General features: G+C 41.5%; 1 protein-coding gene across 12 annotated transcripts in view; it reads left to right on the top strand.

Moving 5' to 3' along the window:
- MAP7 (microtubule associated protein 7) overlaps window positions 1-13651 on the top strand; it is a 209688-nt gene that overhangs the window by 24204 nt on the left and 171833 nt on the right. For 4 of the 12 annotated variants that reach the window (XM_030809744.1, XM_030809743.1, XM_012506062.2 and 1 more), the window contains exon 1: window positions 1086-1841. The exons of 4 other annotated variants lie outside the window; for them this stretch is intronic. In XM_030809744.1, coding sequence (XP_030665604.1) covers window positions 1709-1841 — 133 coding nt within the window. In that variant the 5' untranslated portion in view covers window positions 1086-1708. Of the gene's footprint in view, window positions 1-490; window positions 1842-13651 lie in introns of those variants that run through there. 4 more of the 12 variants (XM_030809737.1, XM_030809739.1, XM_030809738.1 and 1 more) reach the window with 4 other exon arrangements.

Raw genomic sequence — 13651 nt, 5'->3', positions numbered from 1 at the left:
AGTACAATAATAGTTGGTATTGATTAAGCACTTCAAGTTGCTAGCACCATACTCATTTAATCCTCACCCTAATACCATAAGGTAAATGATAGTCATTACCCCAATTTTACAGGGAGGCACTGAGAGAGTTAAGTGAATTGTCCAAAGTTACTGTTCCACGCAAGAGATTTAGAGAGGATATTTTACTTGCCTTAGACTTCCTTGGGTCCTCTCTTGGGTAAGTAGGTTTAAGTACTGAGAAAAAGTAAGGGAGTAGTTGGGGAGTGGGAGGATTGCTTTTGACTTGCTAAGCAGACTTGATTTTTATTAAAACACAAAAGCAAAAAAATGTTTTTTCTTAATTTGGCAGTTGGCATGTTTTAATGTCGTTTATTGTAAATTTTTTTTGGAGACAGCATACATTTTAAGCAGTCTAGAGTGGAGAGTCTTAAAGTGAGATAGCGTATTTCAGGAGAAAACAATAATCACATGATTCTGTGCTTTGAAGAAAACGATCCAAAAAAGAGCTAAAATTGGGTCAAGTGTTGAGCATTGCTCAGCACCGCTGGTAGCGACTGCCCAGAGCGGTGGGGATTGAGGGTGGGGGGTGTGCTGGGTGTAATAGAGGCAGGTTTTTCTCATTTGGAGAATTCCCGAGTATAGGTTCTGTCCTTGAAACTTTAGTTGCAGAGGAGACACTCCACGTTGTGATCTCTTGTGGGAGCCAGCATAGTTCTTCCCTTGCCTGTCTTCACCGGAGGGTTTCAGGGACATGGCACTGGTGGCCCTCATGACTGGTGCTGCCAGCCCTGTTTTTATACATATTCTGGGGTGGTAAGAATGTCAGGAAAGTAAAGTGAGCTGCTCTGTGGGTGCCAGCCATGCCTTCATTCATCCAGGGGCTTGCAAACATTGTTATGATAGACAACCTGGCCCAGAAAAGAAGAAAAAGCCTTTCTTCCTCAGGCCTCTCTCTCCATACTGAGGAGTCTACTGCTGCTTGTGCAAGCAAAACTCTTTCTCCTCCCATCCTGCTGCTCTGCCGCTGAGAGGAAGAGGGAGCTGCCCAGCGGCCTCACACTGTAACCCTCTGCTGGTGAGTTCCCAGAACCCAGCATCCTGCAAGCTGCTGCTTCTCAGCTGGGGAGATGGAGCCGCTCTGGGCCCTCCTTGATTAGGATATGTTAGGGTTGTCAGGGCAACTGTTAACGGCAGCATATCATATTTTCCCGTCTCTGCTGTGGGCTGAATATTTTACTGTGTGGTAGCAGGAAGAAGACTGGGAAAAGGTGCTGCAGCAGGAAGAATCTGGGATCTGATTGAACAGGTTATGCAGTGGTGGGAGGCATCAGACCCTGCGTGTCTTTAGTAGGGCTTTTCTGGAAGGAGTGTGTGTGTGTGTGTGTGTGTATGTGTGTGTGTGCGTGCGCGTGCATGCATGAGCCGGAGCAATCACCAGCGCATGTGCCTGTCGGGGAGTCAGTGGGAGGGGGCTGGTAGGGGAGGTGGGGAAGCTGCTGCTAGGTGAGGGGAACTGCAGGGCCTCAGTTGCCAAGTGGCTGGTACTATCTGTCAGCTGTTTGCAAACTGTTTACCCATAGGGGATCTATTACAAGTGCTCAAATGAACAGGCAGCTTAGGAACTAGCAGCTTCCTTGGAGCTGCAATTATATAAGCATATATTTTTAATATAATCACAATTAAAAAAAAAAAAACAAGTAGCAGCGGTATGCCTGGATCAGCTACAGCTCTCCGACATGAGAGGCTGAAGAAGACCAATGCAAGGCCAATTACTCTTGGTTTATTCACCATTAATGAGGAAGACGAACAGCAAAAGAATGGAAATTCCAGAAGACCGAAAGGTATGCATTAGCTCCACCCTTTGGTCGGAGCCAGATCCAGCCCTTGTCTCCCACACTGCCTATAGAATGTTTTATAAACTGTGCTGCTCGTGCATGCTCCGGGGAGTGCTAGTGACCTCCTAGCACGGTTTGCTGGTAGTGTTTATACCCTCTGTAGGGTTGTGTACGCATGAAATGGGAAACAGTTTTTGTAGATTTGGTATATTTCAGGTCAGTTGCCTTTTTTGACTTAAGCTACTTTCTTGGCCTAGAGATCTTTAATTTTTCCCATGCTCACTTCAACAGTGACCAGTCACTCTGTCCTCATCAAGAGGAGGAAATACTGAGTTATCAAGGTTTAAATGAACATCTCCCCACCTTCCTTAGGTGACTCAGATAATTTTTGCTTACTTTAATGAAGTGAGTTTCTGCTTTAAAGGATGAGTTAAAGTGACTCAAGAGTGCAACCTTTTCTAGGCAGAGGGTCAAAATGTCACTTCCCTTTCTATACTAAAATGCCTACTAAAATGCCGAGAGTAAAGAGGAGCACAGCAAACATTGAGGGCGAATGTGGAGGGTGAAGCTAGGGAGCAGGGAAGAGATCATGAGGTTGTGTAACTTTTGATGATAACTGAATGCGTGTATGGCAGTTGAAATGCACAGGTTACAGAAAAGGGAAGTCTGACGCTTGTGTTGTTCTTTCACGGTATGAAAGGTAGCAGCAGCTTGCCAGCTTCTTGAGAGCCTGTGTACTGCATCATTGTCAGCATTGTCTCACAGCTGCCCTCCCAGGGCCGTAATTATCAGCCAGAGACAGCAACATCAGACATTTTTGAAAAAGGGGCTTTAAGGCCTGTGTTTTATGTTTTCTAGCATCGTAAGTCTTGCTTCCCCCTCCCCAAAATATATAAGCTGTTCTTAAACAGATGGGTTATGAGTTTTCTTGCTTTTATGTGCTGATTAATTTTTAGCTTGCGCTTAAATTATTCTGTCACTGAGATATCAAATTTTCTTCTGTGATGCAGAGAGGTAACATGACAAAGTAGAAAGCAAATATTTAAGCAATGATAAAATGAAGAGTGTTAAATAGAATCCAGTGTCTGAGGACTCCTCGTTTTCTTTTTCCTGTTTCTCGAATGAATCTTACTTTGCTTTTCTTAAATATAATTGAAACTGTCTACGTTAAATCCAAAAGCATATTACTTCATTTTTATGAGACGGTACACAGGGAAGTTCCAATAAGTAGAATCTTACTACTGTAGTTGATTTTTATTTACTATCAGACCTGGCTCCTGTCTGAGAACAAAATGACCTCAGAAATCAAATGATGCTATGACTGGAGGGTGACTTAATGTGATTCTTTTATTTGCCTGTGAATTACATCATTGAACCAGAGTGTGTTGCTCTGGATGAAAACTCAGGACTTTAAATTTTTAGCAGCAAATCATTTTGCCTCTGAAAAATTGGTAACTTTTAAAATTAATGTAGATTTGTTGAATTGTTCCCATGGGGTATTTTTGGAAACATTCTTGATTTGTGGTACTTTTCCTTGGATGTCTTGGACAGTAACTTAGGATAGCCATCCATTTTATTCTTAATAATTTTCTTTTCTTTTTTTTGAGATGGAGTCTTGCTCTGTTGCCCATGCAGTGGCACAATCTCAGCTCACTGCAACCTCTGCCTCCCAGGTTCAAGCAATTCTCCTGCCTCAGCCTCCTGAGTAGCTGGGATTACAGGCACCCGCCACCATGCCTAGCTAATTTGTTTTTGTATTTTTAGTAGAGATGGGGTTTCACCATTATTGGCCAGGCTGGTCTCAAACTCCTGACCTTGTGATCTGCCCACCTCAGCCTCCCAAAGTGCTGGGATTACAGACGTGAGCCACCGCGCCTTGCCCTCTTCTTAATAATTTTCTTGAATACCTCTTCCTGTCTCCTGTTGTTTTTGTTTAGTTGTCTTTTAGTATTTTTTTAAAAAGGAAGAGAAAGGGGAGGAAAGAAGATGCTTCTAAAAACCTACTTATTTTTGGCAATTTATGCAGCTTCTTGGATAAGAGAGACTTAATCAAGGAGTTTCTGACCCCCTACCATTTTTCTTTCTATCCCTGCCCATAGTGGTGGGGAGAGCAAGGGTAGGTATTGGAGGAAGACTAGGAGAAAAAATCCTGTGCTGATAAGGATGTCCAAACTTTCTGTGGATCACCAATTGTCTCTATGACACATTCAATAAAATAACCAGATAACCGTGGATATCTCTAATTATGCTCGATGAATAACACTATTGACTTTGACTGAATTTTTCATTGGGTCCATCTTAACAATAGGAATATTCACTTTGTAGTCCAGCTTTGTTCCATGGAAAATGATGGAAATGTTCTGTATATGCACTGTCCAATACAATAGCCACAGCTGCAGAGCTTGAAATATAGCTAGTGCAACTGAGAAACAAAATTTTAGTTAAATAGCCACATGTGACTACCTTATTGGACAACACAGTTCTGGTCTGTAGCGCTGTTACGTTCTGAATTTGTGTCTTCTCTGGTTTGTTCGTCGTTACTGCTTCCTGGTGTTGGATATGGTTGGGTCCTGAAATGAATGTGGTTATTAAGAAGAACATCAAGGAGCAGACAGCCTCCTTACTTCATGAGAACACAGAAACCTGGATGTGTAGACAATTTCATTTTACCTTTTCCACTTAAATGTTGTTGCACTGTTCTGATTATTATTATTACCAGTCACTAGTTGCCTGTATTATTTGTTGCACCTTTTAATGGACTCTTTATTTTTTTTCTCCTTTTTATTTTTATTTTTTCTTTAGAGACAGGGTCTTGCCCTGTTACTCAAGCTGGAGTCCAATGGCATGATCATAGCTCACTGCAGCCTCCAGCTCCTGGGCTCAAGTGATCCTCCTGCCTCAACCTCCTTAATAGCTGGAATTACAGGCACATGCCACCACACCCAACTAATTTTTTAAAAAGCTTTTTGTAGGGATGGGATCTTGCTATGTTGTCCAGGTGATCTTGAACTCCGTCTTCAAGTGATCCTCCCACCTTGGCCTCCCAAAGGGCTGGGATTACAGGCATGAGCCACTGTGCTTGACCATCTCTTATTTTCTAAATTATTCCCAAAGCATCATAGCAAGATGACATACAGATTATTTTTTGTGTGTGACTATTGCGATACACAATCAGAAACTTTTCTTTTCCCACCCCATGGCCTCATCTGCCAACCATACTCAAACCTGGTTTTCATGCTTAGTATCTTTTTTCTACTAGTAATAAAGAAGTTTGCCATCTAAATTTGATGAGTTAAATGTTTCTGTGCAGGATTATCCTGGCTAATGATGAGTACCATCTTTTCAGGTACCATACTGTTGGGCAAACATCAAATAACTCAGTAAGAGTGAACGTGGAGATTAACATCTGGCCTTCTATGGTGGCTTCATAGTTATCTGGTGGGGTGACAATAGTTTGTTTAGATGGCAGACTAGCTGGGCGCGGTGGCTCACGCTTGTAATCCCAGCACTTTGGGAGGCCGAGGCGGGCAGATCACGAGTTCAGGAGATCGAGACTATGGTGAAACCCCGTCTCTACTAAAAATACAAAAAAATTAGCTGGGCGTGGTGGCGGGCGCCTGTAGTCCCAGCTACTCGGAGAGGCTGAGGCAGGAGAATGGCGTGAACCCGGGAGGCGGAGCTTGCAGTGAGCCGAGATTGCGCCACTGCACTCCAGCCTGGGCGACAGAGCGAGACTCCGTCTCTAAAAAAAAAAAAAAAAAAAGATGGCAGACTAGATAATTCTTGAAAGAGTGATTACTCTTTCATGTAATCAGTAGGAGTGTAATGTTTTACATACCTGACTGTTATTACCACAGTAATTAAATAATCACTGGGAACGAGCTGGGCTTATGCTGATGCTCTTATACCTCAGAACCTCAAGCCTCCTTGTAATGCTGACTTCAGGACTGGCTTAGGAGAGACTGTTTAGGTGCTGCAGTAACTAAATGCCCTTGGATAGGTCTCAAGGCAAACCTGCCTTAGATGGTGAATTTTGCTGAGCACAGCGATTATTAAGTAATAAGGCATTTTCCTCCTCAACCAGCATTTGTTAAATGCTCACTCTGTGGCAGATTACTCTGCTGGGGTTTTGTGGAAGTAATGCAAAGATAATTGACGTGGTTTCTGCTCACAGAAGTGGAGGAAGAAAAATGTGTACAAATAATGCAAGAGTATAAATTGAAGTCAGGAAAGGGAGAGGATGAGAGTGGCGGAAATGTTAAGTGTGTGCCAACTGTGAAGCCATTAGCCTCAAGATTTTAATCTGAAACAGAGCGTTTAAGGGATATAGACTCCTATCCCATCCCAAATGTCTGGCTGAGGTTGGAAGCTCACACAGACCTTAAAGGCGGGAGCACAGAATAATGGGCAAAGAGTCTTTTAAATGTCATTATAGAAGCTAGACATCCACACAATGTTTTCCTGCGGATAGACACTTCTAGAGGCTTCATGACTATTACACAATACATTTTACAGCTTCTGCTTTGTAATGGCCTCCTGACCCATTCTGTGAACTGCCTAAAGCAGTCATCTGATTGACTTTATACTCCTGTGTTGTTTTTATATAAAACCTGATTGATGTCCAGATCTAATATTAAATTTACTCATGAGACTTGATTCTAAACGACTTTTACTTGATTTTATCAAAATTATCATCTCCCTCAAAAGACGAAAGACATAACTCTCTAGGTGGATCATGGTCTTCCTGCTTTCAGTCTTTCCTCTTTCCAACCCATCCTCCATAGTGTGCCACTGTGACATCTTTCTAATGGAAATATCTGCCCATTAGAAATAAACTTCTCAGTGAAACAGAGGTCTTGACTAGGAGTCTTGGAGCCATATTTAGTCTATAGCTATGTTTATTTGTCCCCTGCAGGTGTTTATGAGTCAACATTTAGAAACTGATTTTTTCATAATCTGGATTTCAGCTTCCCTTGAAAAATTGGAAGACACAGCCACCCTTGTCCTCTTTCTTCACAGCAGTCATCAGCTGGAGCTAAGTAGCAGTTGTCACCATATGCTATAGATGGGTCATACGTACTCCAGTGCCTCTCTTCTAGAATATGCATTACATGGCCTGCCTCAGTTATCTACATTACCGTAGTCCTTGCTTTTGTGACCCCTGTCCTAAGGAATAGTCCAAGCCCCTTAGCATGGCACCTAGACTACCTACCAGCTGGTCCCTTTTTCCTTCTCCATCCTCTTTCCTACCACTCTTTGCACTTTGTGCTCCAGCAGCACCAAAGTGCTTGTTGCATTTGCCTGCTCCGTCATGTTCTTGCATGCCTATGTCCTACTCATGCTCATCTGTCCATTTTCCTCATCTTGCTTCCTCATTTGGATAACTCTGACTTACTCTGTAGAATCAAATCACATGGCATCTTCTCCAGACTTTCCTTGGGTGCCATCTGCAGGCAGCCTCCTCTCTCGCTCCCAGCCTCCTCATTCCTGGCACAAAGGGCAGCCCCTCCCTATGCTCCTTCCGCACTATAAGTCCTGTACTGACTTACTTCAGTGTAATGAAATCATCCATGCACACACCCATGTCCTTCTTGACACTGTAAGCTTTGTAAGGGCCAGGACTCACTCCTCTTTATACCCTGTACCTTTCAGAGTAAATGGAACATTATGAAACAAAAGTAAACTTAACACTTAAAATAACTTTCACAGACTCTGAAGGTCTTCATAATACAGGAATTCTAAGAAACTTTGATAGCATTAGAATTGTCCTTTCAAGGTAACTACTTGGAAAGAGACAATTCTGTGTTTGATACATTAATCATATTGCTCTCCATGAAACTGCATTTGTCTATTAGTATACCAGAGATTATCTTTTGTTGCTGTCTTCTCCTCCTCCTCCTCCTCCTGCTCTTCCTTTTTTTTTTTTTTTTGAGGCAAACTCTTGCTCTGTCTTCCAGGCTGAAGTGCAGTGGTATGATCATGGCTCACTGCAACTTTGAACTCCTGGGCTCAAGTGATCCTCCTCAGCCTTCCAAGTAGCTTGCAACTAGAGGTGCATACCACCACACTTGGCTGTTTTTCTTTCTTTTAATTTTGTAGAGGCAGGGTCTCACTTTGTTGCCTAGGCTGGTCTCCAACTCCTGGGCTCAAGTGATCCCCACACCTTGATCTCCCAAAGTGCTGGGATTGCAGGAGTGAGCCACTTGCACCCAGCCCTGTTTTGTTGTTTTCTGTCATGCTATTCATTTTTCTTTGGTGGAAAAACGAAGGTATATAGTTACAAGGTGCTATTAATTGGCCACTTTGTGAATATTAAAGTTAATAATGCTTTCTGTCCCTTTTGTTAGCTAATCATAGATTAAATTGTAAAGAAATACAACTTCTCCTTGAGATCAGGACACAGTGGTTCTGAGAAACTGTACTCCCCCCGCCCCCACTTTGTTAAAATGTGTATTTCTGGAGCCTGCAGTGACTTCTCTTCTTTTGGCTTTTCCACTGTAAAGGTAGAATTTCCTCCAGTTAAGGTTTCCAAATGAAATATAATCTAGTGTTTACCATTTATATTCCTGTCAGATAGGTGATGATCTAGCAACTGTAATGTCCTTTTCTAAGTCATGAATCTTTTTGTTTTCCAAGAGGAGTCTTAGAATAAGAAATGTGAATGCCGCTATAGAATCATTCTCATACATTTCCTTGTTTCTTTTTCTCTTTTGTTCTGTAAGGCTTGCACCATTGTCTTTTCCCAGTGTCCTTATGTTTGGCATTTTAGGGCTAGGCAAAAGGTTTTAGCCATAAAATTTGACAGCTAGGGAGGCAAAAATATATTTTAGAACAATGATATCAAAGATCCTTATTTTGAGGAGGAAATCTTGAGGTCAAATTCATTGGCATAAATTTTTATTTGCTGAAGAGATCTTAAATGTAATATTTTATTCAAAATATTTATATAAAAATAATAGGGGATGGAGCAAGGATCACATCATCTAATGTATGTCTTGTACTCATTGGATTCTCTGTAACTATTTGAATAAATGAATACAGCTGTTCCCCAGGCATTATGTGTTATATAAGTAGAAATTACCACATGCGTTACTGTGTACAAAGAGGAACATGATTTAGCCTGTGTATAACCAAAGTTTTTGTATAGTGAGGTACAATATAAAGTGTAATTTGCTTGCTATATAAAACTAAAAGGCTGAAAAATTGTGTGCCTGTTTCCAGAGCTATAATTGATGGAGCTAAAAGAGCTGACTCCTCCAATCATAGGAACCAAACACAATTAAGTATTTACTTAGAGCCTCCCAGCTGATAACTCTTAGATCTTATTTATTAAAAGATTATAGTCTGAGTTTGAATTGAATGTCCATTTCCATTAACGTCTGTGTGTCTCCAAGAGCAACTTTAATTTGTTGTTACAGAAATTCTCCAGGTGGCTCTAGGCACCTTGACTATGTTTTTCATTTAGCAGAAACTTAACAGCAATGAAGGTGATTTTACCGAGAGACTCCATCTTAATTCTCAGATCATCTAGACATTTAAGAAAAGCCCACTTTATGTTGCACCTTCCATATGTTAAGTTTATGTTCTAGATTTGCCAATTTCAGAAGATAAGTCATACCCCATTATACCCCAGACCCAGACGCCGAGGCCCAAAGTGTGTCACAGATGGACATAAGGCACTGTTTGAAATATTTACCAGAGCATCATTTGACATTTATGCCAACTGTAAAATGCAGGTCCTGTTTTTCAGGCTATCTGCCCAGCAATGGTTTGTTAGTAAGAAAATTCTCATAGAATCTTTCTAGATTCCAAAGAATGTACAATCCCAGGTCCAGTGTGGAGTGGGAATGAAGTTCAGGAGTATAGACCAAGAAAAATTATCCTAACAGTTTTGATCTTGAATATATATGGTTTGGGGAACTAGATTCATTCTAAATTAAAGTTGCAGGCCTAATAAAGTAGTAAAAAGATATTAAAATACGAAGATTCGGCAGAACCTGTCATTCTAAAACCATTATTGAAAACAACAGTATGGAGGCCCGAGCCACCTCTGTACTCCTAATAGGATTGCTTTCAAGGTCACCAGCTGAGTGCATGACCAAGAGGTGTCTTGGAGTTGGGCAGGAGGGAAGAGAGTTGGAATCTCTATTAGCCCCTTTTAAAAACTTCCCAAATAATGTAGCTTAAGCTCTAAGTAAAAATTCGATTTTAAGAGAAGTTACCCCCTTACAAACCAGTTGTTGCCTCTGAGCCCTGATGTAGAGCTATGGAAATTCAGAACCAGCCACTGTCAGGGATATCAGTTTACATAGTGGGAAAACAGGATACTAGGAAAGTTTCACCACGTTCACTAGTAGTGAGTGGGTACAGGTCAGAGTTTGCCAAAGTTGTTAGAAATCCAGGCTGTATCTGGTGTGAGAAACTGTGAAAAAAGTGCTTAGAAAAAATGATAGAAAAAGTGCTACATATGGAAATATGCACATTACTGTTATTAATATTTAAACTTTCTAAGCCTCAAGATTCTCATCTGCGAAATGAAATGGATAAAATCATGCTCACAGGTGATGGCGGGTATTAGAATACATAAGCACTTAGCTTATTCTCTGGAAAATAATTGGAGCTGATTATGTGACAATTATAATATTGGTAATTTATAACCAAATGTCTCACATTTTCTGATAACTTCTACTGACATGTTCTGTTGGGAGAATGGCCTGGTGGAAAGACCATCATGCTTGTCTGTGCCAAACCTTAACCAGTCTCTTTTTATGAAGATATTTTCCCCAATCTAATTTCTTTCCTTAACTTGTTTGTGAGTGAAAATTTCTAGGAAGGCTGCCTTCTTTCTTGTGTTGTTTTAGTCGCTTTCCTACCATAGGCATATGTGACTGGATCCTTGTTCTGTGTTTGTTCATGTGAATCAGAAGTCCTAGCTGCCAGGTAGATTGCTCATGCAGTACCCTGTAATTTTGTTGTGTTAGATGAAGGAAATAAACTGCCATAATGTCAGATCACCTCACTTGTTATTTTAAATATGATTAAGGGAGTGTACCTGTTATTCCTTGGGATTAATGGAAAACTCTCATCTGCCTTAATCAGGGAACAATAGCAGTGATCATCTGCCATTTTAAAAGCCAATTCAGAAGGAATTTTTTTTTTTGCAAGGGTTTTTTTTTCCTTCTGATGTGGGGTGTGCATGTGCACTTGTGTGCATGTATGTGAGTTGCTTGATGGCAATGTCCTAGGCTAATGGACAGGTTTCTGCCAGTGGTTGAGATTATGGATGCTTACACTGGGGATGCCAGATGTATCCAGGCTTATTTTTGCAGGCTTATTTTCACATACTTATTTTCAGCACCAAGACTTCGTATTCTAAGTATGGTTACCCATCTTTTCTTTCAATACTCCTTGTTTCTCTGTGCTAGTCTTGTTTTGTTCTCTAGTCACTCAGAAGTAAGTGCTGTGAACACTTATGATGGAGAAAGCACCAAATTAAATGTTATTTGCTGCTGTAATCGAACATATATATGCCAGCAGATCTGTGTCCTGGTGCAGTAGATACTGTCTCGCTTGGAGCTCTTCCTTCTACCTGGTATGTACTTCTGCTGCTTCTCCTCTCTCCACTTCACTCTATCTGGTCAACACCTACTTGTCTTTCGGTTTAAATGTCATTTCCTTGGCCAGGCATGGTGGCTTATGCCTGTAATCCCAGTGCTTTGGGAGGCCAAGGTGGGAGGATCATTTGAGCCCAGGAGTTCAAGAACAGCCCTGGCAACAGAGACCCCATCTCTACAAAAAATATAAAAATTAACCAGGTGTGGTGGTGTGCACCTGTGGTCTCAGCTGCTCCGGAGGCTGAGGTGGGAGAATCCCCTGGGCCCAAGGAGGTCGAGGCTGCAGTGAGCCATGATCGTAGCACTATACTCTAGCCTGGGCAGCAGAGTGAGACCTTGTCTCAAAAAAAAAAAAAATTGTCATTTCCCTAAGGATGTCCCCAGACCAAGCTAGTCTCAGATTCTAGGCCTTTTCTTACTCCACGCAAATTGTGTAGTAAGTGTTTGCTGAGTCGTTGTTTATTGTCTGTCTCCTGAACTAGACGAAGCTTCCAGGAAGCGATGAATATGTCTGTCAGATTCACACTGTGCCCCCAGCAACTAATACAAAGTCTAGTATGCACGTACTTTCTTTTATTGTGCTTCACAGATACTGCATTTTTTTACAAATTGAAGGTTTGTGGCAACCGTATATCAAGCAAGTCTGTTGGCACCATTTTTCCAATAGCATGTGCCTGCTTCTCATCTCTGCATCGCATATTGGTAATTCTTGCAATATTTCAGACTTTTTCATTGTTATTATATCTGTTATGGTAATCTGTGATGGGTGATCTTTGATGTTACTATTGTAATTGTTTTGGGATGCTACAAACCATGCCCACATAAGATAGCAAACTTAACAAATATTGTGTGTGTTTTGACTACTCCACCAACCCATCCGTTTCTGTCTCTCTCCCTCTCCTCAGGCCTCCCTATTCTTTGAGACATGACAATTTTGAGATGAAGTTAACTAATAACCTTACAATGTCCCCTAATCTAAGTGCTCAAGTGAAGGATTACATGCCTCTCACTTTAAATCAAAAGCTAGAAATGATTAAGCCTAGTGAGGGAAGGCATGTTGAAAGCCTAGATTGGCTGAGAGCTAGGCCTCTTGCGCCAAACAGCCAAGATGTGAATGCAGAGGAAAAGTTCTTAAAGGAAGCGAAAAGTGCTACCATGGTAAACACACAAACGAAAAGAAAGCGAAACAGCCTGAATGCTGATACAAAGAAGGTTTGAGTGGTCTGGGTAGAAGATCAACCAACCACATGTTCTCTTAAGCCAAAGCTTAATCCAGAACAAGGACTCTAACTTTCTTCAATTTTATGAAGGCTGAGAGGTGAGGGAACTGCAGAAAAAAAGTTTGAAACTAGCAGAGGATGGTCATGAGGTTTAAGGAAAGAAACTGTCTCCATAACGTAAAAGCACAAGGCGAAGCAGCAAATGCTGATGCGGAAGCTGTAGCAAGTTATCCAGATCTTGCTAAGGTAATTGATGAAGGTGACTTCACTAAACAACAGAGTTTCAATGGAGATGAAACAGCCTTCTATTGGAAGAAGATGGCATCTAGGACGTTGATAGACAGAGAGTCAAAGTCAGTGCCTGGCTTCGAAGGACAGGCTGAATCTCTTGTTAGGGGATAATGCAGCTTAGTCATTGCAATCATTGACTTGGAGTTGAAGCCAGTGCTCATTTGCCATTCTGAAAATTCTGAGGCCCTTAAGAATTATGCTAAATCTACTCTGTGTGCACTCTGTCAGTGGAACAACAAAGCCTGGATGACAGCACATCTGTTTATAGCATGGTGTACTGACTATTTTAAGCCCACTATTGAGACCTACTGCTCAGAAAAAAAGTTTTCTTTCAGAATATTACTGCTTATTGACAATGTACCAGGTCACCCTGATGGAGGTGGACAAAGGAGGTTAATGTTGTTTTCTTTTTTCTTTTTCTTTCTTTTTTTTTTTTTTTGAGACAGAGTCTCACTCTGTCACCTAGGCTGGAGTGCAGTGATCTCAGCTCACTGTAACCTCTGCCTCCTGGGTTCAAGCGATTCTCCTGCCTCAGCCTCCCAAGTAGCTGGGATTACAGGTGTACACCACCACACCTGGCTAATTTTTTGTATTTTTAGTGGAGACGGGGTTTCGCCATGTTGGCCAGGCTGGTCTCGAACTCCTGACCTCAGGTGATTCACCTGCTTTGGCCTCCCAACATGCTGGGATT

Source organism: Nomascus leucogenys, chromosome 3, assembly GCF_006542625.1.
Source record: "Nomascus leucogenys isolate Asia chromosome 3, Asia_NLE_v1, whole genome shotgun sequence".
NCBI lineage: Eukaryota > Metazoa > Chordata > Mammalia > Primates > Hylobatidae > Nomascus > Nomascus leucogenys.
This window is presented reverse-complemented; position numbering and strand designations above follow the sequence as displayed.